General features: G+C 42.9%; 1 protein-coding gene across 2 annotated transcripts in view; it reads right to left on the bottom strand.

Annotated features, from left to right (window-relative positions):
• LOC308300241 (serine/threonine-protein kinase D3-like) overlaps positions 1 to 25,121 on the bottom strand; it is a gene marked incomplete at both ends in the record, with an annotated part of 54,965 nt that extends 29,844 nt beyond the window's left edge. Inside the window, one exon of one of the 2 annotated variants that reach the window (XM_080744054.1) lies at positions 24,774 to 25,121. In XM_080744054.1, coding sequence (XP_080600180.1) covers positions 24,774 to 25,121 — 348 coding nt within the window. The remainder of the gene's footprint in view (positions 1 to 24,773) is intronic. The other variant, XM_080744055.1, reaches the window with a different exon arrangement.
• Between the last annotated feature and the right edge of the window lie 851 nt (positions 25,122 to 25,972).

Raw genomic sequence — 25,972 nt, 5'->3', positions numbered from 1 at the left:
TGCAGGACTCTGGCTCAAGGACAAGTCTGTCGGTGGACTACAGCGTATGTTGTTGGTGGACTACACCAGTGTTTCTCAACCTTTTTTCTGCATGGGCACACTTTTCATGTCCCAAGAATCCATGGGCACGCCAACATAATACGGGGGTGTAAATATCGTCACTGTCGGGAAGAAACCTTGTATTTCCAAGTTTCAAATTTGTACGTTTCTTCGCAAAGTAAAGCCCTGCTTCATCATAAAAGGCTGTTGCACAACAGTAGTGAAAACAGCAGATCTACAAGCACACAACGCCTCGCGGTGCGAGGCGTTGTGTGCTTGTAGATCGGCTGTTTAAATTCATTTTTTAAATTCATTTTCAAAATGATAAATACAATACTGGCTTTCAAGCAGTTTCAAGGGGCACACTGTCTTGTGTGGCCTGCATGGTACCGGTATGTGGGTCCACACTCCTGTCGGTCACTGTGACCATGTCTTTGTGTAATAAGGCTGAGAGTGCTCCTGGCACAAGCATTTCATTGTATCTGTACCTGTATGGATAGGTGTGACAATAAAACTGGACCTGAACCTGAACTTGACCCTTCTCAGGGGCACACCAAAGGTCCCCAGGCACAGTGGTTGAGAAACACTGGACTACACCATTGTCCCAGTGAGGCTTGACACAACGTTCAGGGAACTAGAGCTACACCCAAGCATGTGCGACTGGACACTAGACGTCCTGTCGAACCGACGCCAGGTGGTGAGAATGGGCAGCGTCACATCTGACCCTCATCCCTGGAGCGCCCCAGGGATGCGTGTTGAGCCCTCTCCTCTACTCCCTGTACGCACAGGACTGTACAGCCACACACAGACTCCAACAACATCCTCATGACACGATTGTCAACGACCACGAGTCTGCCTACAGGGATGAGATCAGTTTGCTGGCACTCTGGTGCCAGGAGAACAGCCCTCGCCCTCAACGTGGACAAGACCAAGGAGCTGATTGTGGACTTTAGGAGGCCGGTCTTCATCGATGGAGCTGCAGTGGAAAGGGTCGGCGAGTTCAAGTTCCTTGGAGTACTCATCGAGGAACGTGCTCAAGTGGGACACACACCACACACGTGAGGAAAAAGGCTCATGCACCTTATGTCTAAACCTCATGTACATACTGTATATTGTTGTGTGTTTTAAGTTTTTTTATTTATTTCTTTCCCCCCCTGCTCCCCCTCCCCCTCTTTCTTTTTATTTAACAGAAAAACAATGGAGCTTGCACAGAAACAAATAACCCACTGTACTGTTATACATGTACGAAGATTCTGATTCTAACAACAAAAGCCATGAAACACTTTTCAGGCTTTCCATCCGCTTCAGTTATTTTCTTGCTGTTATGTTACTGTTTCATTAGTGATGATGCAGAGGAAGTTAAAGGTGACCGTGACATGTCCACAAAAAATAATAATAATTATTATTTTTTTGAGCCATGGATATCATGATGTCCTGACATTTTGCATATCACTGTTCTTGGGCAGAAATCTCTTATCTCCTCCATATCCTAACTTTTTTGTCGTAAAGTAACGTCTTACTTGATCATACTGCAGCGTCACACAAAAGTATGAAAAGTTGCAGCTCCAAGCTCGAAACAAAGCGTTTCGAGCTTGTAGTTCTGCTAGCATCCTGAAAGGTCACGTTTTGGACATCTGAGGTTTTCCACCCGACAGAGACGATATTTTAAGGGTCAAGATGCCATGGTACAGGCCTGGTAGTATCTATTGTTTTGGGTACAGCTTGTTCCTGTAATGACACAAAACAGTTTATCGCTTTATCGTCGGTGTACTGTAACTAGCTAGGTCTTCTGCTCGTGGTGGCAGAACTACTTTATCACCGAGCCGTGCACTTCTCACCGTGATATCATGTCAGGAACGTTGAGACATTTAGATCTTGTGTCTGTTCGTTTTACACAACCTTTGACACGATCCTGTTTCTGGTTTTGACATGACCTAGTTACGAGTGTCACTATACATATTCAACTGACAATCTTTCATGCACGGAAGTGAATCGCTATTCGGGGTTGTGATTTCGGTTCACTGAATCGAACGTCAATTTTGGTTCGATTCGATCAAGTGGCACATTTCGAGCCGCATTTCGAGGCGCATTTCGAGGCGCATTTCGAGACGCATTTCAAGCTTCTGGATCTGCTACTTTTGATGCTTTGGAGTAGGGGCATTCATTTGCGAAAAAACAAAAAATAAATTAAATATGGAGATAAGAGGTTTTAGCCCGGCAGCGACAATTCGTCGTTGTCGTGTGGAAACCTTTTATGTCCAAAACCGTTTGTTTTGTATTTATCATTTTTTAAATGATTTAAACTAGTGAAAACAGCCGATCTTGTAGATCAGCTGTTTTCACTACTTTTGTGCGATGGCCTTGTATGATGAAGCAGTGCTTTACTATGCGAAGAAATGTACACATTTTAAACTTGGAGAGGTTTCTGCCCGACAACGACGATATGTCAAGTGTCATGAGATACCTTTAGCTGACTGTTGACTGCTTGGTTTTGCTTTCTGCCCCTTTCATATTTAAACACAATATTAAATAAATAAATACATTATACTGTACATATATATATATATATATATATTCTTCCTGGCAAAGATGTCCGTCAATATTTTTAGACTTACTGGCCAATTGAAATTCTAGTCGGCCAAAGGCCAGTAAATGCCAGCTAACGGAAACCCTGCTATCCGGTCAGCTACTGGCATGACCCACACAAACGAGCACACGCACGCACACACGCACGCACACACACACACACACCATCATGAATTATGCCAGAGCCTGTGTTATTGACACCGTTGCTACTACATCCTGTATGTCCACGCACCGCTGCAGCCTACAACAACAACACACTGGACTCATCTAACAAACACTCACACCGTGGAGGCCACTGATGTACACACGCACGCGCGCATGCACGCATGCACGCACGCACACAACACAACCATTTCAGGCTGTGACCTACAAAAATAATCATATTGGTTGTACTGGCCAGCTCCCAGTGGTTAACAGTAGAAGGCTGTGGTTGTACTGGCCAGCTCCCAGTGGCTAACTTTAGAAGACTGGTTGTACTGGCCAGCTCCCAGTGGCTAACTTTAGAAGACTGGTTGTACTGGCCAGCTCCCAGTGGTTAACAGAAGAAGACTGTGGCTGTACTGGCCAGCTCGCAGTGACCAACAGTAGAAGACTGTGGTTGTATTGGTCAGCTCCCAGTGACCAACTTTAGAAGACTGTGGTTGTATTGGTCAGCTCGCAGTGACCAACAGTAGAAGACTGTGGTTGTACTGGTCAGCTCGCAGTGACCAACAGTTGAAGACTGTGGTTGTACTGGTCAGCTCCAAGTGACCAACTTTAGCTCCCAGTAGTTAAGCCATTTCCTGGAATTATTGTAGATTCCTTCGCCGAAGATAGCTGATCTACGGAGGCACGGTGGTGCAATACGTAGCGCTGTCACCGCACAGCTAGCCTAGAAGGTCCTGGGTTCGATTCCTGCCGGGGAGGCTGTGGGCGCTAGGGGCGTGTTTTCTCCTCCACATCATCGGTGCCCACACCCTTGGTGGGGCTGGCGAAAGGGCCTTTCTGTGTGGTGTCCCTCGGGGAGTCCCTCGTAAAGTTTGTCGATACAGCATGAAAATCACCTGAACCACTTTTACCCTATTTTATACTTTGACTAATTGAAAATAGTATCTGAGCTCGTAAATTGTCTATTTTAAAAAATGTATATAGAAAAAACAATTTAAAACATTGCATATGAAACATTTTAACAGCTAAAATCTGGCATGGTCTATGGCTCAAAATATTTTCAGATGGGGTCCACGTCCGCAGCCAAATAATCTGAGATCACATGCACATGCACACACACGCATGCAAACACACACCATCATTAACTTTCATTAACATCTTAGTGATTTGAAAACAGGATTGTTTTAGCTCCAAGATTCAAAATGCCGTTAGCCTGACTTAAATCCTATCCACCCACCCACACACACACACACACACACACACGCACGCACACATGCACCGCACGCACGCACGCACACACACACACACACACACACACACACACACACACACACACACACACACACACACACACACACACACACACACACACGTGCGCACGCGCACGCACGCACACACACACACACACACACACAGTAAACTGACATTTGACCTCCATCATCATTAGCGGCTACACACATATAATCTGTTAATGTGGTCTGAACACTAGTATACTGGAGAGTCCATTACAGGTGTGTGTGTGTGTGTGTGTGTGTGTGTGTGTGTGTGTGTGTGTGTGTGTGTGTGTGTGTGTGTGTGTGTGTGTGTGTGGTTATTGTTGTGTGTGTGTGTGTGTGTGTGTGTGTGTGTGTGTGTGTGTGTGTGTGTGTGTGTGTGTGTGTGTGTGTTTGTAGGGGGTGAACCTGCTATGTCACGCACGCATGCACGCACAAACGCACGCACACATACTCTACACACGAATGCACGCACAAACGCATGCATGCACACATACACATGCACACACGCATGAGCGCACACACACACACACACACACACACACACACACACACACACACACACACACACACACACACACACATGCTTGCACGAACGCACGCACACACACACACACAGCCTGTAACCTGACTTTAAGCCTCCCATCATCATTAGCAACTACACAGGAAGTGTCTTTTTACACAAATCCATCAACTTGAGCTGCCGTCACCACATCCCTAGTACCCTACCACACACACACACACACACACACACACACACACACACACACACACACACACACACACACACACACACACACACACACACACACACACACACACACACACACCCTCTTAATCTGCTCAGCCATCCATTACAGCAGAGATCAGACTCTATCAAGCATATAATCCTGCTTCCGGGTTAAAAGGTTATCACACACACACACACATACAGGATGAAAACAGACAATAACTAGAAAAATGTGCTCCTCTGAGGTCTCCGCCAGGCCAGGTCGTACCTGTAGACGTCACTCTTAACGGACAGGTCCGTCTTCATGACGTGACTATAGACGCGATGTGTGACAAAATCTGTAGAAGTAATAGCAAAAACTTTGGCCTCCTGGTGGCGCTACCCGGAGAGGCGAACCCGGGCCGCTACTACTACAAGGCCCGTACGTTACCAGAGCCTGCAGGTTCGCTAGCGAGCAGCAACGCACCACCCCTAACAGTAGCCTACAGTCGAAAGTCAGAGATTTCAATGGCCGCTTTGAAGATGTTTTGGCCATTATCTCTGGAACGGAAGGTCCAATCTGCTCAGTTTAAAGCTTGTTGGATGCGTGACATTGAGGACATTAAGCTGTTGGGCCAGTCGGAAGTGGCACACGGGCCGGAGTGTGAGTATCACTGGCCTAGGGGATTAGGGGGACAAGTGTATCAGAGTGTTTGACGCAGACACAGCTACGCAGCTTCTTCCAGAAGGATGCTGCTGTCATGCAGCCTTTGCCTACAATGGAGAGCTGTACATATATGGTGGTGAGTTAGGTGACTACAGTTTCCTCAGTTATCTGTGGAAATTCAATCCAAAGACGTTTTCCTGGAAGAAGGTTAAGCCTATGGGCGAAGGCCCGGACCACTGAGGACCACCAACCATAACTCTTAGATCCTTACTGGGTCCATTTGGTTCCAGTTGTACACATACGAGTTACAGACCTGTAAGGGTCCATAAATAATCCAGAGAGGGTCCCAGGTTGGACCCCGGTTTGAGGACCACTACAATAATGTATGCAATTCTGTATGTATGATTGAATTTATGAAATTATAACCAGCTAGGCTAAAATCCTAAAGGATCCCAACCCCAGTGACGTGTGGGATAATGAAGCCAACAAGTACCGGTACAGTAACAAAGGTGTGTGTGTGTGTGTGTGTGTGTGTGTGTGTGTGTGTGTGTGTGTGTGTGTGTGTGTGTGTGTGTGTTGTAGGGAAGTGGGCTGCAGCAGAGGTCTGACTGTTCCATAACATGTGGTGCGAGGGGGGGGGGGGGTCATGAGGAAATGACATCGCCCACCAGGAAGTGATGCGGTGTTGTTTTGAAGAGCGAGCCTCTTTTATTGGCTGGCCACGCCCCCCATGTTACCGGTGGTGACCACGGCAACCTCATGACCCACACCAAGGGAAGTGGATGTGTCAAAGCGCGCGCACACACACACGCACACACGCACGCACGCACGCACGCACGCACACACACACACACAGCTACTAAAGCTGCTTCTTAACTGTGATTTATACTTCGCTGTGTTGTGTTGTAGTGTTGAACGGATATTTCCGGTGCGCAAGACCGGCACGCAACCAAGTATAAATCAGGGGTGAGGTGCCCTTGAGGTGTGAATGTGTGTATACTCCCCCATATTAGAACCGTCCAGTCCATAGCCGCTTGTAAATCTTATAGGTTTACCAAGGGCAGGAAAAAATATTAATTGTCTATATTTCATTCCCTCCGAGTGCCGCGCTGCAAGCTTGTAGATCTGCAATTTTTTTTTAATTGTGAAAATTAGAATTTTGACCCGATTCTATAAGTGTCTTTTGAATCCTTCTAAGGTTTTTTGAAAAACCCTATTTTTCTATGTCAGCAATCTGGCTAGCCATCATCAAAGAAAAGGTCCTTTTCACTTAAATGGAGCTCAGTTAGTCTGTTCTTGAGAGACTACTATGTCAGTGGTTCTCAAACTTGTGAAGGACCCCCAAAATGATATGTATTTGGCCACGGACCCCCATCTCAAAATATTTAGTTCCAGGGACCCCCCAGAAGCAAAATTTGAGTTACAAACGTTCGCTTTAAAAATACATATATTCAAAGATTTGCACATATTTTCACAACTTTTCAAAAATAGCAGATATACAAGCTCACAGCGCGGCACCGCTGCTATTTTTCACTGGTTAAAGCATTCAATAATTCTAGGCCTAAATGGGTTTTAAGAACCCTGTATTAGACCAATCAATCAATCAAACCAACCCGCTAAGAGTCACTTCTGGGATGCAAATGTGGGAAGTGACAACCGGTGACTTCCTGCTCAGATTAGAGCCGTTCACCTGGACTGAATAAATATGAACATGTGAAGCTCTGAGCTGCTTCCTGTCTCCTCAGGGCTGGAAGGTAAGCCACTACATTTACTTAAGTACTGTTACATTCTGAGGTACTTTTACTGTGCTTGTGTATTTACATTGTTCAATGCTTTATACCAGGGGTTTTCAAAGTGGGTGACGGGGCACTCTGGGGTTCCGCGACGGCAGTCCAGGGGTGCCGCGAGATCATTTGATAATACTTTGAATTTATTTGGACACTTGAAAAAAAGAATTAGTATCCTTTTAAACTTGAAGTACAAAGTTATTTTCAGTCACTTCTAACCAAAATGGCTATTATCTCAACGTTTTCCTCACAACAAAATCCCTAAAATATCGTCACTGTCAGGCAGAAACCTTGTATCTCCAAGTTTCAAATGTGTACGTCTTTTGGTAAAGCAAAGCCCAGCTTGTAGATCTGCTGTTTTCACTAGTTTAGTACATTTTATGGATGATAAATACAAAACGAACGGTTTTGGACATACAAGGTTTCCACCCGACAACGACGATATGCTATAAATATAAGGTGCTGGGCGTGAAAATTATAATGTAGGGCTGCCTCGGATTAAAAAAATATTTATGGGGTGCCCTGAGACAAAAAGGTTTGGGAACCCTTGCTTTATAGGGTGTGCCAAATGTAGTTCTAAGAGCGGCCATTTCTTGGGTAAACACAGCCTTACACAGGTGTTCTGATTAGACTATAGCATTAGTTCTATGCAATCAAACAATTGAAAAACCTGTGTTTTGACCCAAGAAATGGCCGCTAAGGACTACAATGACGTAGCCGCTGGCACACACTATACTCCACTACATCTCAGAGGCAAACATTGTCCTTTTTTTGAGCGGTGCACTGCCCACCGCTCCAACATTTGTCAGAGTGTGTATGTCTGTCCATATGTATGTCCATATGTATGAGTACGGCCTCAACAGCTACAGTACCACTAGGTGACCAACCTTCAAGCGGCGCTGTTGAGCACCACTAAGGCACCGCTCATTCACTCATTTTTTTTTACTCCACTACAGAAACGTTATTTGTTACTAGTTACTTTGCAGATTTAGATATAGTTATTACTAGGGGTGCTACGGTTCACGGTATAAAACCGAACCATACGGTACGCCCTGCACGGTTCAATACGCCTTTATGAACCGCGGATTTTCGGTTTTGCAATTAATTAATTTCTTACAGCTGGACAGACACTGTGCATCGTGCACAAGACAATCTCCACTAAACCCCGCTCCGCGAGTAAACACGCACTAAGTTCAAATCACCGTAGCCCTCATCCCCACCTACTCTGTAACAAGTGCCGACATTCACACTCGCAGCAGAGCAGTTGAGAGTCCTCACAGAGATGGAAAAACAAAACGAAGCAAGTCTTGCTAATTGCTAGGCTGTGCAGTGCGGAGCGCACACATTTTAGTTGTTGTAACGTGGAGAACAAGTCCAGGAGAAATCTGCTTGTTGTTGTTAGTCCCATATATCATTACAGACTGTTTTTAGACTGGCCATAGCAGGCACCGTTAGCAAGCAACAAAGCCAAACGTAGCGTAGCCCCCAACAAGAGTGTCAGACACCTGCTAGTCTCAGTGACTGACTGCATAGTGGAAGAACAACGCATGGTGTGTTGCCATGTCTGATTATTATAAGCCACGTTGAGCTTGTTTTTATGTAAAGTTGCTTGTAGGCTAAATAATGGTGGATGCGGTGGTGAGCTTGTAGATTGGCTCGGCCACTTTCAAATAGCCGACGAATATAGGTTTAAAGACCTCACGTGGCCTATATTCACTTATTTAAGCCTTGTTTTCATAGACCTGGTTGCTTATTCCTCTCGCAAAATTTGGCAACACAGTGAACACACCTGTCTATTTTGGTTATAGTAATGAAAACTTACAGAGGCTATTTGCTCAAGCTTGTAGCCTACTATAGTATCTCTTGTTGTGTGCAAAACAATTTGTTCATAAATAAAGCACTTTGTAATTGAAGACGACGGCCAATATTGATGATAATGATAATAGAAAAGAAAATCTTTTTCACCCTTTTTATTTGTATTTTATATTATTATTATTTTTAACCCACGTTAAGGCTAAGAGGCACTGTCATAATTCAATTTGCTTAGAAGCAAAATAAAAATAGATTTTTGGAAAGTCAAACTTTTTTTTTTCTTTTTTTTATGCAAAACACATACCGAACCGTACCGAAACCGTGACCCCAAAACCGAGGTACGAACCGAACCGTGGGCTACACGAACCGTGGCACCCCTAGTTATTACAAAATATATATTAACCGCCATATTTTATGCTTTGGCTATATGAGAATAGCCAATTAGCCCTATTCACGGCCCGCCCACTGGACTTAAAGCCAACAAATCATTATTTTGAACGGTAAATTATAATGCTTTGTGCCTTTTTCTATCTTGTGTTCTTGATCATGCTAGCCGTATTTTATACTTTACTAATCGGAAATTGCATTAAATTTGCGATTTCTGTGTTAACTCTATGGGCTTTTAGCAGGGTTATACCCTTCAAAACATGACTTCAGCACCAGGAAGTTGCTGAGTGAGCGGGCCGTGAATAGGGCTAATCTACAAGTTCACAATGTGGTTGCAATGCGATGCGTTGTGAATTTGTAGATCGGCTATTATCGAAAAAGTTTGAAACTCTTTGGGAAGAAGAAAGGCTTTTACTTTGGTAACTGTATATAAATCATCTCTGTCAGGGTGTAAACCTCATATATCCATAACTGTTACTATTCAGGATTCAAGTTAACCCATTCAGAACAGGTACACTATATTGTGTATCATTATTTTATGCTTTAACTATTGAAAAATAGCAGATATACAAGCTCACAGCGCGGCACCGAGTGCCGCGCTGCGAGCTTGTAGATCTGCTATTTTTTTTAAATCGTGAAAATTAGAATTTTGACCCGATTCTAAAAGTGTCTTTTGAATCCTTCTAAGGTTTTTTTTAAAACCTGTTTCTATGTCAGCAATCTGACTAGGCATCGTCAAAGAAAAGGTCCTTTTCACTGTTCTTGAGAGACTACTATGTCAGTGGTTCTCAAACCTTTTCAAAGCAGATCTACCACTTTTGATGCTTGTGTGACGCTGTAGTATGATCAAGTAGGGTGGCAACTTATGAGAAAGGTTTCTGCCCGACAACAACGCTATACTGACGGCAATACTTTTGTACTTTTACTCGAGTACTTCTTCCACCACTGGATAACATCATGGCAATGGCTCTGATTCCACTTCCTGGTCCTTATCAATAGAATGGGACCGGTCAGGTGTGTGCGTGTGCGTGTGTGTGTGTGTGTGTGTGTGTGTGTGTGTGTGTGTGTGTGTGTGTGTGTGTGTGTGTGTGTGTGTGTGTGTGTGTGAGAGAGAGAGAGAGAGAGAGAGAGAGACATCCGCCTTGATTGTTCAAATTAAACTATAAATTTACATTAGATATACACTCCGGGTGTTGGGCTGGGCTGAGAGCCAATATGATCTGTCCTCTCATTATACCAGTCATATACATGCACACATGCATGCACTCACAGCTTTCTGTGCACTGTATGTCTCCTCTGCCCTCCAACAGAGCATAGCTATTGGACAGAAATGTAAGCATTTAAACATACGGGAAAACTGTAAAAAGTGGTATCCTTACAGTTAGGAAAACCAACAGTTATCATCACATATAGCTTCACATATCAAAAGCAGATGTACAAGCTAGCAGTGCAGCACGAAGTGACACGCTGTGAGCAGAGCTTGTAGATCTGCTATTCTTTGTATAGCGACGTATTTAATGGATAAAGTGGTTTCGATTATTGTGATGCTTTGTACTGCAGAGACAAACAGACTGCTTTTCACTGCTGCTTCTCCCCTCAGATCAACACCCACTCTCACATGCAACAACAACAAAAATCCACTTTTTAATTATGAACTAATCCCCCCGAAAGGACAGTGTTCCTTCCACCTCCTCCTCCCTCTACAACTATTAACCTCCAATAGACCGTTTGTCAGCCTTCTGATTGGTCCCTGAGACTCCCTGACTGGCCAACCAGAAAAAAACATTCACTTTTTGCTATCGGGGGTGGAGTTTGTGCAGTGGAGAATATTGAATGTGGCTTTCAACAACTGTCCGCAGTGCGCGACACGGAGATCGGCCGGTACGGTGATAGCGACGGCAAGCGTCAAGCGATCTCGCTCATCATAACGAATAAGCTTCAACAAACTAGTTCACATGTACCTTATCAATGGTCTAAGAGTCACGATTGGGTACATATAATTTAAATGGGCAGAATTACGAAAAGCCAGCCTATTATGTGAGGAGAAACATTCTCTCTGTCCTCTTCCTAGTACCCAAGATGCAATGCGCTTCTCTTTCTATCTCTGATCCAGAGGATTAAACTAATTAAAACATTTATTTTTCGGGGGAAAACTACTGTTTTGCTATGTAATTACTGTACCTTTTTCTTCCCTTTTTATTAATATCACGTAGATGTGTTTTTTTGTGGTACTTTATATAGCTGTAATGAGGCTATGAAGGGAAAAAAAATCCCATCCACTACCACTATAAAAGAATCTGCAAAGAGGATTCTGTCCCACTGGGATTAAACAAATTAAACATATATTTTCGGGTAAACCCCCTGTTTTGCAATGTAACTACTGTACCTTTGTCTTCCCTTTTTATTAATATCACCTAGGTGTTTTTCCTTTGGTACTTTATATAGCTGTAATGAGGCTATGAAGGGAAAAAAAAATCCCATCCACTTCCACTATAAAAACAATCTGCCCAGGGTTAATGTCCCATCATAGTAACAGGGCAATGGGGCGGGATTTACAAAAGGGTTTATTTCATTCAATCCTTGCTGTCGGGGTGGAAAAACCTCATGTCTAAAAACTGTCACTTTTCAGAATAAAAACCTATCTATATATTATACTTGCGACACAAAACACTATTGTTCTTTAGAAAAGTGTACAAAGTGAGATTGGAAGCGGTTAAGTGGGTCTGTGTGGGGGTTTTATAAAAATTGAACGAAATAATTAACGCTTGTGTGACTAAATAACAAGAGGAGCTCGTCTATATTCAGTCAATGTCTCTAAAAAAAGTGTTCAAAGGAGTTGAATATGTTATCTAAAATTGCAGTTTTTATTAGAAACCTGGCTGTACGTAATCTTCGTCTATGTTTACAGTTAGACGTTGGATTGTTTGCGCCTGTGAGAGTGCACGGAAAAATCCACTAGTGAGCTGTAGAAGTGAAAGGCACCTTCATTGTGGTCATGTTAAGATGCAAGAGTCATGACGGTATACTTTTCAAGGGTTTTCAGTTGGTATAATATGACTGTGTCATTTCTCTTTTCTTTCTCCATCTCTTTCATTTCCTGAAAAGTAACGGTTTTGGACATACAAGGTTTCCGCCCGGCGTCAGCGATGATGATGATGATGATGATGATGATGCAACTTTAATGGAGGCATCTATAATCCCCCACCAGCCTTTGTTCCTGTTGAATAATCCTTGAGCAGACAGCCCAGGACACATGATGCAACCTGCTGCATGCTTTAGCCTGAGCCCACGACGCGCACTGTTCATTTTGACAGCACATTCTGATTGAGTTTAGTCATGGTCTTTTGAATCCAATTTAACTCTTTCACTGCCAGATTTAAAACATCGTCCACAGCAGTAGACGCGACCCACAACATAATAATATTTTAACTGGGGAACCCCCCCCCCTGACGAGCACTAAGATTTGAGGCGTAACATTTTGTGTAACACGGTTCTATTGTGAAAATAGCAGATCTACATGGTCACAACGCCTCGCGTAAATTTCTGTCTCTAATATTTAAATATATAAAATAAACAATTTGTCCAATGTTTAATTTGTCATTTTAGAGGTATTAAAATGTCCTTAAACCCCTTCACAGGGTTGTGGTTTGGCAGCCAAGGAGTGTGTGTGCAAAGTTTGGCATGGATCGGGGCAACGGTGGCGGAGATATGAGTAGGGGAAAAGTGTGGCGTGACGGACAGACTGACTGTGGCTGACGGATCATGGACGGACGAACGAACGGACGGACGGACGGACTGACTGACTGACTGACAGCCGGTGGAGATTTTGATAGTAACTGCCCACGTGTAATGGACACAAGGACCCCCCAAATATATTTGGCTGCAGACCTGCTGATCTTTTTTATTTATTCTTTAAACATTTCCAAGCTGAGCTGACCGTGTTGCACTGAACACGCCTGGCATAAATTAATGGACTACTTTCATTACCGTGAGCTGTGAAATCAAATCGTTCGGTTGTTACTTTTGGGTCAATTTGTTAATTTCTTTATTGCGCAGCTGTGTAATACACGGGATGAAGCCCCGTGTCAGGGTCAAAATCCCCCTGACGGGGGTTTATTTCTCAATAATGAGAGGTTCCCTGTTGATTATTTCTTGCAAATTATACCTACCGACTACAATCAATACAGTATGTACAGCTAGAAACGTACGAGCATTTCCATTCTGCTACTGCATACTGCTGTAAAGTCACCTTTTCAGAACCTCGCTATAAGTATTTTCCATGTATTTCTATGGGTAAAGACGCTGTTCTCAGACCTGACCATCATGCTTCAGCACTCCCGACACCAGCCTTTTTTCTTCCTTTTTTTCTATGCAGCACTCTGGGTCCTTCAAGCTGGCAACAGTTCAACTTTTGCCATGTTACAACCCAACTGAATCGTTACTACAACCACAAGAAATCCATATTCACATTGTTTCAGGCGGCAGTGGCTCAGGAGGTATATCAGAGTTTGGGAACTGGAAGGTTTACAGTCCCATCCCGGGCTTCGTCAGAGTTATTGTCGTAGTGTCCTTGAGCAAGACACTGAACCCCTTTGCTCCCGGTGAGCAGGGGTGAATGGGTGAATGTAATCAGTGGTGTAAAGTAACTAAGTACATTTACTTAAGTACTGTACTTAATTAAGTACAGTTTTGAGGCATTTGTACTTTACTTGAGTATTTCCAGTTTTCAGTACTTTTACTTCTACTCCACTACATCTCAGAGGCAAATATTATGCTTTTACTCCACTACATGTATTTGAAAACTTTAGTTACTAGCTACTTTGCACTTGCAGATATAAATTATGATGATATTGTAAAACATACCGTACATGAATCCACTATTACTCTATTTTATACATAGGCTATTTGAAACACGCTCACAACACGTCGCGATGCGACACGTTGTGAGCTTGTAGATCTGCTATTTAGAAACATTTTGTACTTTTGGTACTTAAAGTAGATTTTGATGCCAACACTTTCATACTTTTACTCAAGAACATTTTGAATTCTGGACTTTTACTTGTAACAGAGTATTTCTACTTTGCAGTATTGATACTTTTACTTTACTTTTCTACCACTGCACTGAATGTAATGCACAATCACTGTTAAGCACCTTGGATAAAGGTGCTATATAAATGCACCATTACCAGTTTCAACTATTTTTACTAATAGTGAGCAGTGAGCACCTTTATGGTTGACTTGATAGGTTCAAACAGTGCAGACATCACACTGTGTGCGAGCGAGCGCTGTGGACATGACATTCAAACAGCGTTCTCTGTAGACTAAAGTGTGGCCTCGTTTGAAAACATCAAGCCAAAGTATAGGAATCAGATTTAAGCAGTCCTATAATTTTACTTTGCGGAGACAAACTGGTGAAGACTGGTGTGTTTTACAGTGTTCACACATCTGCACAAAAACAAACAATGACTATTGGTTGGAGAGCTGAGAAAGTCTGTGTGTGTGTGAACACTGAACACGCCCTGGTCGTGGTTGCTTCTATAATCATGTTTTTGGTGGAACAGGAAAATAGTGGTGGAAAAGGTACTTCTTAAGAAAAAGTATCAGTACTGCAATGTAGACATACTCTGTTAGGGCAGTAAGGGCACAGTCACACCGCATTTCTATGGGGAGGAGAGAGAGGAGAGGAAAGGGGAAGGGAAGGGAGCTCTATGAAGGGAGGGGAGAAGGAGGGAGGTGAGGGGACTAGGGAGAGTGGAGGAGAGAGGAGGCAAGGAGAGACAGAGAGGAGAGGGCGAATAGAAAGGGATAGTCATAGTGATAGGAGAGATGGTCTGCTGCCATTATTTGAGCACTTAAAGCAGATCCTGTTTACCTTACAGTAATACAGGTGCATTATATGGTCCTGTACTGTCTCCTGTGCTCTGTTGCATTGAGATGTTGCTCCCCACATTATACAACCTGTTGTAGCCACGTGTGCCTTTAGATCAGGGCTACTCAACTTAGGATGGCTCAGGGGCCACTCAGCAAAATACCAAAAGTCTAAGGGCCTCAAGCTTAAAATGACAGTCCTATTTTGGATGTTTATGTTTAGACAATGATTTTGCAACACACTACATGACTAGTCAAAAAATTAAGGAAACACACAGAAAACAGACACATTTACTATCTATAAGATAAGGCCAAACCTCAGTGAACAAAAATATTGTCATGATGAACAAACAAAATAGCAAAAAAAAGTACTTGTCTTTAAACCAAGACACAAATTGTTTCCTAGTGGCTTTGGAGAGAAATGTATCCAAAATAATTTGTCCACATCGAAAGTAGACTAAATATATTTTTATTGGTATGACCATGACAGGCCGCATAGACATGCTGCAGGGGCTGCATGCGGCCCACAGGCTGCAGGTTGAATAGCGCTGCTTTAGATGTTCTGGCTTCAGTCTTTGCTGTGCCTCCCCCTCACAGGCCTTTGTCCCCAGACACCAAGAACATTAACTATGAATACAGTATGTTGATTTGAATGATTGTTCTAACTCAATGGTTCTCAACATGTGGGTCGGAACCCCCATGGGTTTTCCCATATGATATTTGGGTGGTCCCCAGATGGCAGTGAAAAAGATTACTACCAAGGTAATCAATAAAGTCAACCAACAAATTTGTTTCTTGCATAGGGTCAATTGATCAATTTTAAAACACGAAAGACTCTAGGAGGTGCTCTTATTGGGCCGTTCATTGATTACGGAATCCTCGTTTGGTATCGCGATGCCCCAGTTGCCTTAAAGTTAAAGTTCCAAGCAGGCCAGAACAAACTGATTCGCATTGTGCTTGGTCTTCCTCCACCTTACCGTTCATCACCACGAAAGTGTTGGGTGGCTCAAAGTAGCTGACAGAGTACAGCATCTTGCAATGGGCCTGGTGTACAAGATACACTACACCTCCAAGATACCCATGTACCTGACAAACTACTTCCTAAAGGTAAAGGATATCCACGATCACAACACCAGAGGCAGCTCCACTAATCATGTTCAACCTAGATTTAACACTATAAAAGGCTCCAATTCGTTCTCCAGCTATACCACCAACATGTGGAACGCCCTTCCGCAAGCCTTAAAGGACTGCAAATCCCTAGCCTCCTTCAAAATTGGTATGAAAAGTCACCTTCAGGCTTTTTTCTCCCCATTTTTCTGCTTTTGTAATTGATGTTATCCTATGTAAAGTACTATGTTCTCTCCGTCTGTCTTTCAATGCTATATGAGATACATAGCAGTTCCTGTGTAAATAAGCCGTGAAGCTTACTAGGATCTCCTTTTAGTTGACCTTGTACCAGTGATTTGTGCTGTCATGAAACTGCACTTTTTTCTATTGCAAACTGCTAATAAACTCTTCAATCAATCAATCAATCAATCAGTGAATTGACAATTTAAGGACTTTTAATACGTAAAAAAAGAAAAGTAAAGGAAAGGACATTACTGCATCAAAAATAATTAACAAACGGGGGTGCCTGACACAAAATATTTTCAGGTGGGGTTTCGGAAACAACTCAATTTTTAGGGTTTTTAAGAACCACTGGATTAAACAACATTTGGAAACAAGCCCCAAAAAAACCTGCAACCCGCAAACGACTTTTACAGAAAAAAAATCAAACCATCAGTTCGAAGTGGAGCGGTGAATTTGAGCAGCTACCCTGTGTGTGTGCGTGTGTGCGTGCGTGCGTGTGTGTCTAGAATGCGCAACAGTGCCCTTCTGGTCACCCAGCGGTATTGCAGCTGTTCATGCTGCACGGCGGTCCAGGACAGGAGAACAGGAGGACACACAACGTCAAACGGTGGGAGCCGGCTTCACCGCTCCAAAAACAAGTCTCATAGGCCTAATTAGCAGACACTGGCAACACGAGTCAGGGGTGGTTGGGGTCACGGTGCTGGGCAGGTCAGGACAACACACTGCCCAACACCCTACCCCAGCAGGGTGGGAGGACTTCCCTCCTGGCTTCCTGGACCCCACCACCATGACATCATACTTCACTGGTTCTCAACCTGTGGCTCGGGACCCCAAATGATTATCAGGGTTCCCACTCATTTTTACCAATTCATTTCCAAAACTTTTCCAGACTATTTAAACCAATTTCCAGGCCTATATAAGTCATTCAGCACAATAATGAGTCTCTTACTCCTAACTTCTCAGAACTTCTAGTTGCATACATTAGGTTGCAATTACGCAGCCCGTTCAGCGAAAAACTATTTACCGGTATGTTACATATTTCATGTTTTAGAAAATGTTTTTAACAAAATCAATAGCCAAGAACAATGCATAGCTCAATATTTTCCATGACTTTCCAGGACCCTTGATCAATTCCAAAACCTTTCCAGTACTGGAAAAATATTTTTCTAATTTCAAAATATTTCCAGGAATTTCATGACTGTGGGAACCCTGGATTATTCCCTGATTAACCCCTGTGTATGACAATACACACTGTAGATATGTTATTTTTGCTATTTGAGAAAAGAGAGAGAAGGGCAGCACTCAGTAATGTCAGTTCACTGTATTATTTGCTTCAATCGCAAATGCAACTGTAACAAGAGTAACAGCGTACTTTAAACACTTAAACCCTTTATGTATATGTCGTTAACCGGGGTCCCCCAGGGGTCTATACTTTGCCCCATTCTTTTTTGTTTTAAATCTTCAACGCATCTCTTTGCCGATAATAGCCAATTTACAATCTATTGTTGTGGACTAACTACGTTTTTATGGCGAGGACACCATCACTGGGTGTGTTTCTTGATGGTGGAGGCGAGTGTAGAAGAGAGTCATTTTATGTTTGGTTGCTCTCAGGTGTTGCGTGCTGAAAAAAGCCGATCTACGAGCTCACAAGCTTGTAGATCTGCTATTTTCAGCACACAATCAAGTGTAAAATCAGTCATTACGATGCCATCAAGGCCTGCCAAAATACATTTTAGTAGACTAAATCAACTGTAGATGATATTTAGTTGACTAAAATTAGACTAAAACTAAAACTTTTCAGGTGACTAAAATATGACTAAAACTAAAATGACATTTTATTCAAAAGAATATATGACTAAAACTAAATCAAAATTTGCTGTAAAAAACAACATCGTCAATAACTCACTGTTACTGTAATATAAAGTCTTTGGTTGTCTGTCCGTGGTTCCAGAGACGGAGGATATATACTCTTTGGAAACCGGGAACAACACAACTGAACTGAGCAGGCGGGCTAAACAGATATACAACAGGTCTCTCCGTGCCTGAGACCCAATCAGAACACACGACACTGAACAAACACACACACACAATAGGCTGATTATAACGGAGGGGAATATACCGGGTGACACTTTGTTCCCGCGTTACACTATTCTCTTATTTTGTCTTCTGCACTGTAATGTTTACTTATTTAGTTTTTTGCATCCTAATGTCATTTTATTATTGTGTTATTGTGTTTCCTTGGCTTGGTGTTCTGTGTAAAGAACATTGAATTGCCTTGTTGTTGAAATGTGCGATGCAAATAAAAAATGCCTTGCCTTGTAAGCTCGCAAGCCCACTGTTGCAACGTGATGAAGTGGTACTGAGGTGATGTGTCACTGTGACATCACAGATACTGAGGTGATGTGTCACTGTGACATCACAGGTGAGATACAGTGATGTCAGATACTCAGAGCAGGGATCTCCATATTTAGGCATAAACAGGTGACATCACAGTGATGTCAGATACTCAGAGCAGGTATCTCCATATATGGGCATAAAATGGATTCTGTTAGGGATCTCCATACTGTATATGGGCATAAAAGGGATTAGTGATGTCAGATACTCAGAGCAGGGATCTCCATATATGGGCATAAAAGGGATTAGTGATGTCAGATACTCAGAGCAGGGATCTCCATATATGGGCATAAAAGGGATTCAGATGGAGATTCAACTTCAATGAGTAACAATGGCAAACTGTCAACTGCCCGTATGTCTTGATAATTGGTAAAACAAACTTTTGGCCTATTTGTGGCTTATCATCACATCCAACCATCTTAAGATACTCAGCTAGTGGGGAATGCTCTCTTCCCTGGTGAGAATTGCCCCTTTATATAGGGCTTGTTTGTGTATTGTATGACATCACGCCACATCATCAGCTGTGGACTCTGTGATGTCATCGTATCTCCATATATGGCCATCTCCGTATATGGAGATATAAGTCGTCCATGCCCAGGTATGGGCTGGTGAGGTCAGACTTTGTGTGATGGGTAGGTTATCTCCATATATGGAGATTCAACATTCCAGGTGTAACTATGGCTGCCCATATGACGTGAGAGGTGGAGGCTGTGATATTTGTGGAGATAATTAGGGAGTCTTACTGGTTCATAGGAGAAATCCTCCATACATGTTGCAACACAGAGTCTGGTGACTGCTGCTTCTGCGACATCAACACGTTATAAAAAACATTAAAAAGTTGAAATATGGAGAAACACGATGTCTTTGCCTGACAACAACGCTATTGAGGCATTATAGAGATAATACGCAGAGTGCAAGAAACCACCATGGGTTTTTTCATAGTTAAGCTTCAAAAACCACACAACACCGTTTTTCTTTAAGCAAGTCTTTAAGCAAAACGCTTCCAAGGCTCCGACAGACAGTCGTGCTCTCATTGTTCCCGTTTTACTGTAGCAACACAAGGACAGCTCGGCTGAAAGGGAGGAAGTGAAAAGAGCTGACAGCGGCACTGCGGCCCTGACACAACAATGTCAAATAGCACGTTTTTCTCTCTGTAGTAAGTAAGTAAGTACCGGTATGTAAGTAGCCTTGGGATGGTTGCTGAGCCATGTGGGCTCATATACTGTACGGCAGGAGTACGGCCTATCTCCTGTTTCTGTAGCGTGAGGTGGCTTCATGTACAAGTACATCCCCCAGCCATGATTATTGATTATATTATCATTATTGTTATAGAATATTCCTAATATTTTTATCGACACCTTACTCCCTAAGCTTTAAAGAGAGTAAAGATTTGACTGAGGCAACTTTCACTTGCAGTCGAGTAATATTTGACCAAGAGTATCTATTCGTGCATGTACAGTATGAGCTACTACAGGGGTCTTATTGAATGACCTTTGACCCCTGCAGCTTAAGGGCAGAGTCTATGTAAACATTAGACAACCATCAGTCTCCTATTCAATGCATTCCAGAGAAACAGAGAAACTGCAACACACACACATTTTGTATTAAGGTGTCTCCACACCAAACAGCCTACTTCCAACTATTACTAGCCTACTACTAGCTTTGCCCTTTGAGTCGACTGGTATGGGAATTGAGAGTTGAGATTGAGAATATGGTATTTAGTACAAATGTGCAACGGGAAAATGTCTCTGGCTTATTATTTAGGCTTGCTTCTGGAAGTTCTGCACTGTAGCAGACTAGACTCTGGAATGTAGGACTTGGGGCATTCAATTTAGTTTGACTCGGTTCCACAGATAAATATTGTGAAAATAGCAGATATACAAGCTCACGGCATTGTGAACTTGTACCTCTTTCTTATACATAATTATTTGACGATTTGGCCAAAGTTTTATAGTTTGTTTATTACTTCCGATGCAGTAATGGCCTTTTTTCTTATTTTTTCTTTTCTTTCTTTTCTTTTTAGGTATTAAAGGAGTAGTTCACCCCCAAAATGACCTTTTTTCTATTGATTACTAAAGCCATGGAGACTTGAGTTCAATAATATATTTTTTGTAGTTGTTGCATTCCTAAGGCTTTAATTAGATTACAATAAATGCACCCCCATTGATTCCGGATGGGGACCCGAATCAATGGGGGAAAATTTACCATGGTAAAATTGTTGTCTTCGGAATGCGACAAACACAAAAAAATATTATTGAACTCAAGTCTCCATGGCATGAGTAATCGATAGGAAAAAAAATCATTTTGGGGGTGAACTACTCCTTTAAGGAGGACTTAAAATAAAATAAACTAGACCTTACCCGTTTGAAGATATGTGCTCCAATATATGTGCAGAGTGTGGGTTATGGAGAAAGTAACTAACTGGTGCGTGCGTGAGAATATGTGGGAGCATCATAATGTAAGGAGCAACCCATGGAGGAGTGTATATTTTTTGATGGATACAAATAATTTAACAGCTAAATTAGGTGAATAGAAGTATGGGGATGTATGCGCTTGCTCTACATAATTTTGCCATAACCGTCGGAAGATAAGACACACATCAAATGCACCCGGTGCATTAGTGACCCGTGCATGCAGGCAAACCACATATATAAGAGAGAGAGAGAGAGAGAGAGAGAGAGAGAGAGAGAGAGAGAGAGAGAGAGAGAGAGAGAGAGAGAGAGAGAGAGAGAGGGCGAGACACTGCAACATTCCTAACTGTGAGATTGGTGTGTGTGTGTGGGGCTACAGATCCCATGGCCTGGAGGAACGGACCGTAACCCTGACAACAGGGTGTAGTGTTGAACAGAAGTGGTAAAGAAACGCTAATAAATAGCTTGAATTTGTGAAAAATGGAAATCGGGCTCCGTCACCGTCTGTATAATGCTAATGGCCAATGCCATGTGAAATTTGGGATCAGTTGCTGAAGAGATAAAGGTGGAAATGCATTTACTGACTGACTGACCTACTGACTGACTGACCTACTGACTGACCTCTCTAATTATAGTATGGATGTGTAACTTCACTGTCATCTGGGGACCCCACACTGGCCCACAGGTTGAGAACCACAGTCCGAGAAAACATCCAAGACAGAAAAAAATAAGCTTTAACCACCCTATCTATATACTTTGTTGACCGGCGGGGTCCCCCAGGGGTCTATCCTTCCCCCCCCCCCCTCCTTTTTCCCCCCTCTGTAACAAATCTCTTCGATCTCTCCAGATCTACAGGCTCACAAGGCGTTGCAACGGGACAAACTGTGAGAGCTTGTAAGTTATTGTTCAATGCAACAACACCTTTGGTTTCTGATCTGCATCTCCAAGCTCTGCAAAGTCGTTGCAAACGTGCATGGAACTGACTGCCTGCATGGGACAAAGCACATGGTGTGCAGGGTTGCCACGTTCGCATGCTATAAGCGATTTTGGGCTTGTTTTGCTGTAAAGTCACCAGGTTTCTTGCAGGGTTCCCACACATTTTTTACCAATGAATTTCCAAAACTTTTCCAAAACTTTTCCAGAATATTTAACCCAATTTCCAAGACTATATTATAACAATAATTCCGCTCAATAACAAGTCGCTTACTCCTATACGCAATGCCTAAAGACAGGTAGTGTATGCCAGTGGTTCTCAACCTTTTCAGGCCGTGACCTCAGAAATAATCATATTTTAACTGGGGACCCCGGCACCCTGACGAGCACTAAGTTGAGGAATTTTGTATAACACGGTTCTATTGTGAAAATAGCCGATCTACATGCTCACAACGGCTTGCGTTGCGAGGCGTTGTGAGCATGTAGATCTGCTATTTTCACAATTTCTGCCTCTAATATTTGACAATTTGGCCAATGTTTAATTTGTCATTTCAGAGGTATTAACAAAATCAATAACCAAAGACAATGCATAGCTATTTTTTCCAGGACCTTCCAGGACCCTTGATCAATTCCAAAACTTTTCCAGTACTGGAAGAATATTTTTCTAATTTCAAAATATTTCCAGGAATTTCATGACCGTGGGAACCCTGTCTTGGGGCTAGTTTCTAAAGTGTAGTTGCTTATTTGGACTTTCATATTTCCTAATGTTGTTTAAACCAGTGGTTCTCAAACATTTTCATGTCAAGGACCCCCAAATTATTAACATATAATTGTCCGCGTACCACCATCTGAAAACATTTTGTGCCAGGGGGACCACCGTACCAGATTTGTGCTGTTAAAATGTTTTAAACTTATTTGAAATGTTTAACTTTTTTTCATGTCACATCTCAACACGTTTGTAAGCTTGTAGATCTGCTATTTTCAAATAGCCGATGTGTACAGTATATGATTAGTCGTCGCTTCTTTTTGGGCTTGTTTTCACAGACCTGGTTGCTTATTTCTCTCGCAAAATCCGGCAACGCCGATGGTGCGCACAACAACACGCAGGTGCCAAAGCACTGTACATGCACATGCACAGAAAAACAGGAGGCGATGCGCCAGATAACACACGTTACAAAACAACCACAACTGGTACAGCAGCCACACACGTCTTCTGTGTTTGGGAATCAAACCCACAACCTGCTCTCAGTTCTAGATTTCACACAAAACGCCTTCTTGTCAACTCATGACAGTGATGATGATGATATATATCCTTTTTAACAACCTGCAATACTTGAGTCTTCTTTGAAAACTGTAATTTAATTTTTCTATAATATAACAACTTTTACATTTAATTTTATTTTTGGGGGGCATGTCATTATAGCTGAAAGAAAAAAGAAATTAAACATAAAATGTATCCAAAATAGCCGCTCTACAAGCTCACGCACACTTGGTAGGTTGCCTATTGTCACAATACGTTGTACAGGGGCGTCATTTGGGTATGGCAGTGGTATGCAGCTGCCATACCCTGGGTCCAGGGGGGAAAATAAAAGTTACTTTTAAATATAAATCCATGAATGTCTCTTGGTCTATCTGTTCTGGTTATTATGTTGTTAAATTACAGTAAAATAATAACTACAAATGCAAAATGTAACAAAATTGTCACTTGACAAAATGGTATATTCCCAGCTGCACACAGGTGCAATTCATTATTGTTGATTGAGGCACGTTTACTAACATGTCAAGTTTACTTGAACAACCGTTCCAGGCTGCCATATCCAGCCCAAGAAACCATAGAAACTGGGAAAAGTTTTTAAAAACCTTAGCTCATGTTGCCATACCATAGCTTTTTCTGAACTGACGCCACTGACGTTGTACGATTTAGTACAGTATAGAACTCAGGTGCCTAAATAGACACTCTTATCTCCATATTCTAACTTGTGCATTTTCATAAATTAACCCTTTAAGACCTGAGGCTGATTCCACAATGTCCCTAGTGCCCACCTATCCTGTCCTGTACAATTTCAAAAGCCTAAAAAGAAATGTAGGCTTTGTTAAATGTGTACTTTATATGTTCCCAATGCCCAGTGCCAAAAACACAATTCAATCGTTAAAATCTCAATAATTTTGTAAGATGTCATACTTTCATTGTGGCATCCCTAGATTCCCTACCCAATATTTCACAACAATATTCCATGCAGTGAATGGCATCACTGTCCACAGTAATTGAGGCTGAGAGACGGCATCCAAATACACAAACACACACACACACACACACACACACACACACACACACACACACACACACACACACACACACACATGAAGACACACGCACACACAAAAGACAAAAATGAGTTTTTTTTTTACCTTCTGATCCACGATGGAACAAACAAGCTCTTTCACCGCCGAGAGGGAGAGGTCACTGGGGTCCAGGCTCACCGCCTCCCGGGTCAGGCCGATCTGGAGCAGGAAGGAGACCCCGTGGAACAGGGACCCCCGGGAGGAGCCGGTGGGACTGGGCGCCGCGGCACCGCCGCCACCGTGGCTGCCGTTGGACAGCCGGCTGTAGAGCGCCATGGCAGTGGAGGGGGCGGTGGTGGGGGGGCTGGGCGACGGCGAGGGGGTGGGCGGCGCCGGGGGGGCGGGGTTCTGCGGCACGGGGAAAGAGGGCCGGGGCAGCGGCGTGGGGGGAGGCGAGCTGTTGCAGGCCGCCATCTTTGGCTCGGTCGCTGCTTGTCGTCTATGTTTATGTATTGTTTATGGATATGTTTATTCAGCTCTCTGCATGATCACAGGTTTAAAAAGAGAGGTGCCGATTAAAAGCACTTAATTACTTTTCTGATTGCAATATAAAACTTAAAATCTAAAAAACACAACTGTCTATCTAAAAGTATAATAACCTAAAACACATCTAAAATCAACTATCATTTAAATGGATTTTAGATCGTTAACGTATTCTGTGCACTAGCGAAGTGGCTCAGACTAGAGCCTCTGCCTGAAGAGCAAAAAAAGGCCTAATATCTTTCACCCCGAGGCCACAAAGGGAGATTCCCCTTTCAAGCTGTAGTGGATACGATCTTTGGCTTTAGCGTCCCCTTTAATCGCAGGAGACCTGGTGTTCGAAACCCGGGCGTATGTGGTGCTGTGACCAAGATCATCAGGTTACCCGGTTGGGGTGGTGGAGGTCAAAGGGTGATGGGGTGAGTGTATAGCAATATAGAGTGGCTCAGAGCCTTTTTCCTGAAGACCTAAAAGCCTAATATCTCCCCTTGGCCAAAGGGGGGGATTCCACTGTATAGGCTAGTGGTTAAGCTGTTTGGCTTTAGTGTCCCTTCCTGCGAAATGCGTCCAACGCGTAACATCCAAAAAACTGACGATTATTCCCAACAGGCCACTATCGAAGGTTCAGCCTGGGACGTGCTGTTGAACTGCGGAGGTTTCGGGACATCCTTTTATTGGCGTGTTTGTCTGTTAGCAATAAGTCACTGGACTCCTGTGGCCATGCATCTTGAATGGCGAAGAGTCAATTCACCTTAATATGATCTCAATATTAAGGTGCTTTGACT

The sequence above is a fragment of the Nannobrachium achirus genome (assembly GCF_963921795.1).
Source record: "Nannobrachium achirus genome assembly, chromosome: 16".
NCBI lineage: Eukaryota > Metazoa > Chordata > Actinopteri > Myctophiformes > Myctophidae > Nannobrachium > Nannobrachium achirus.
This window is presented reverse-complemented; position numbering and strand designations above follow the sequence as displayed.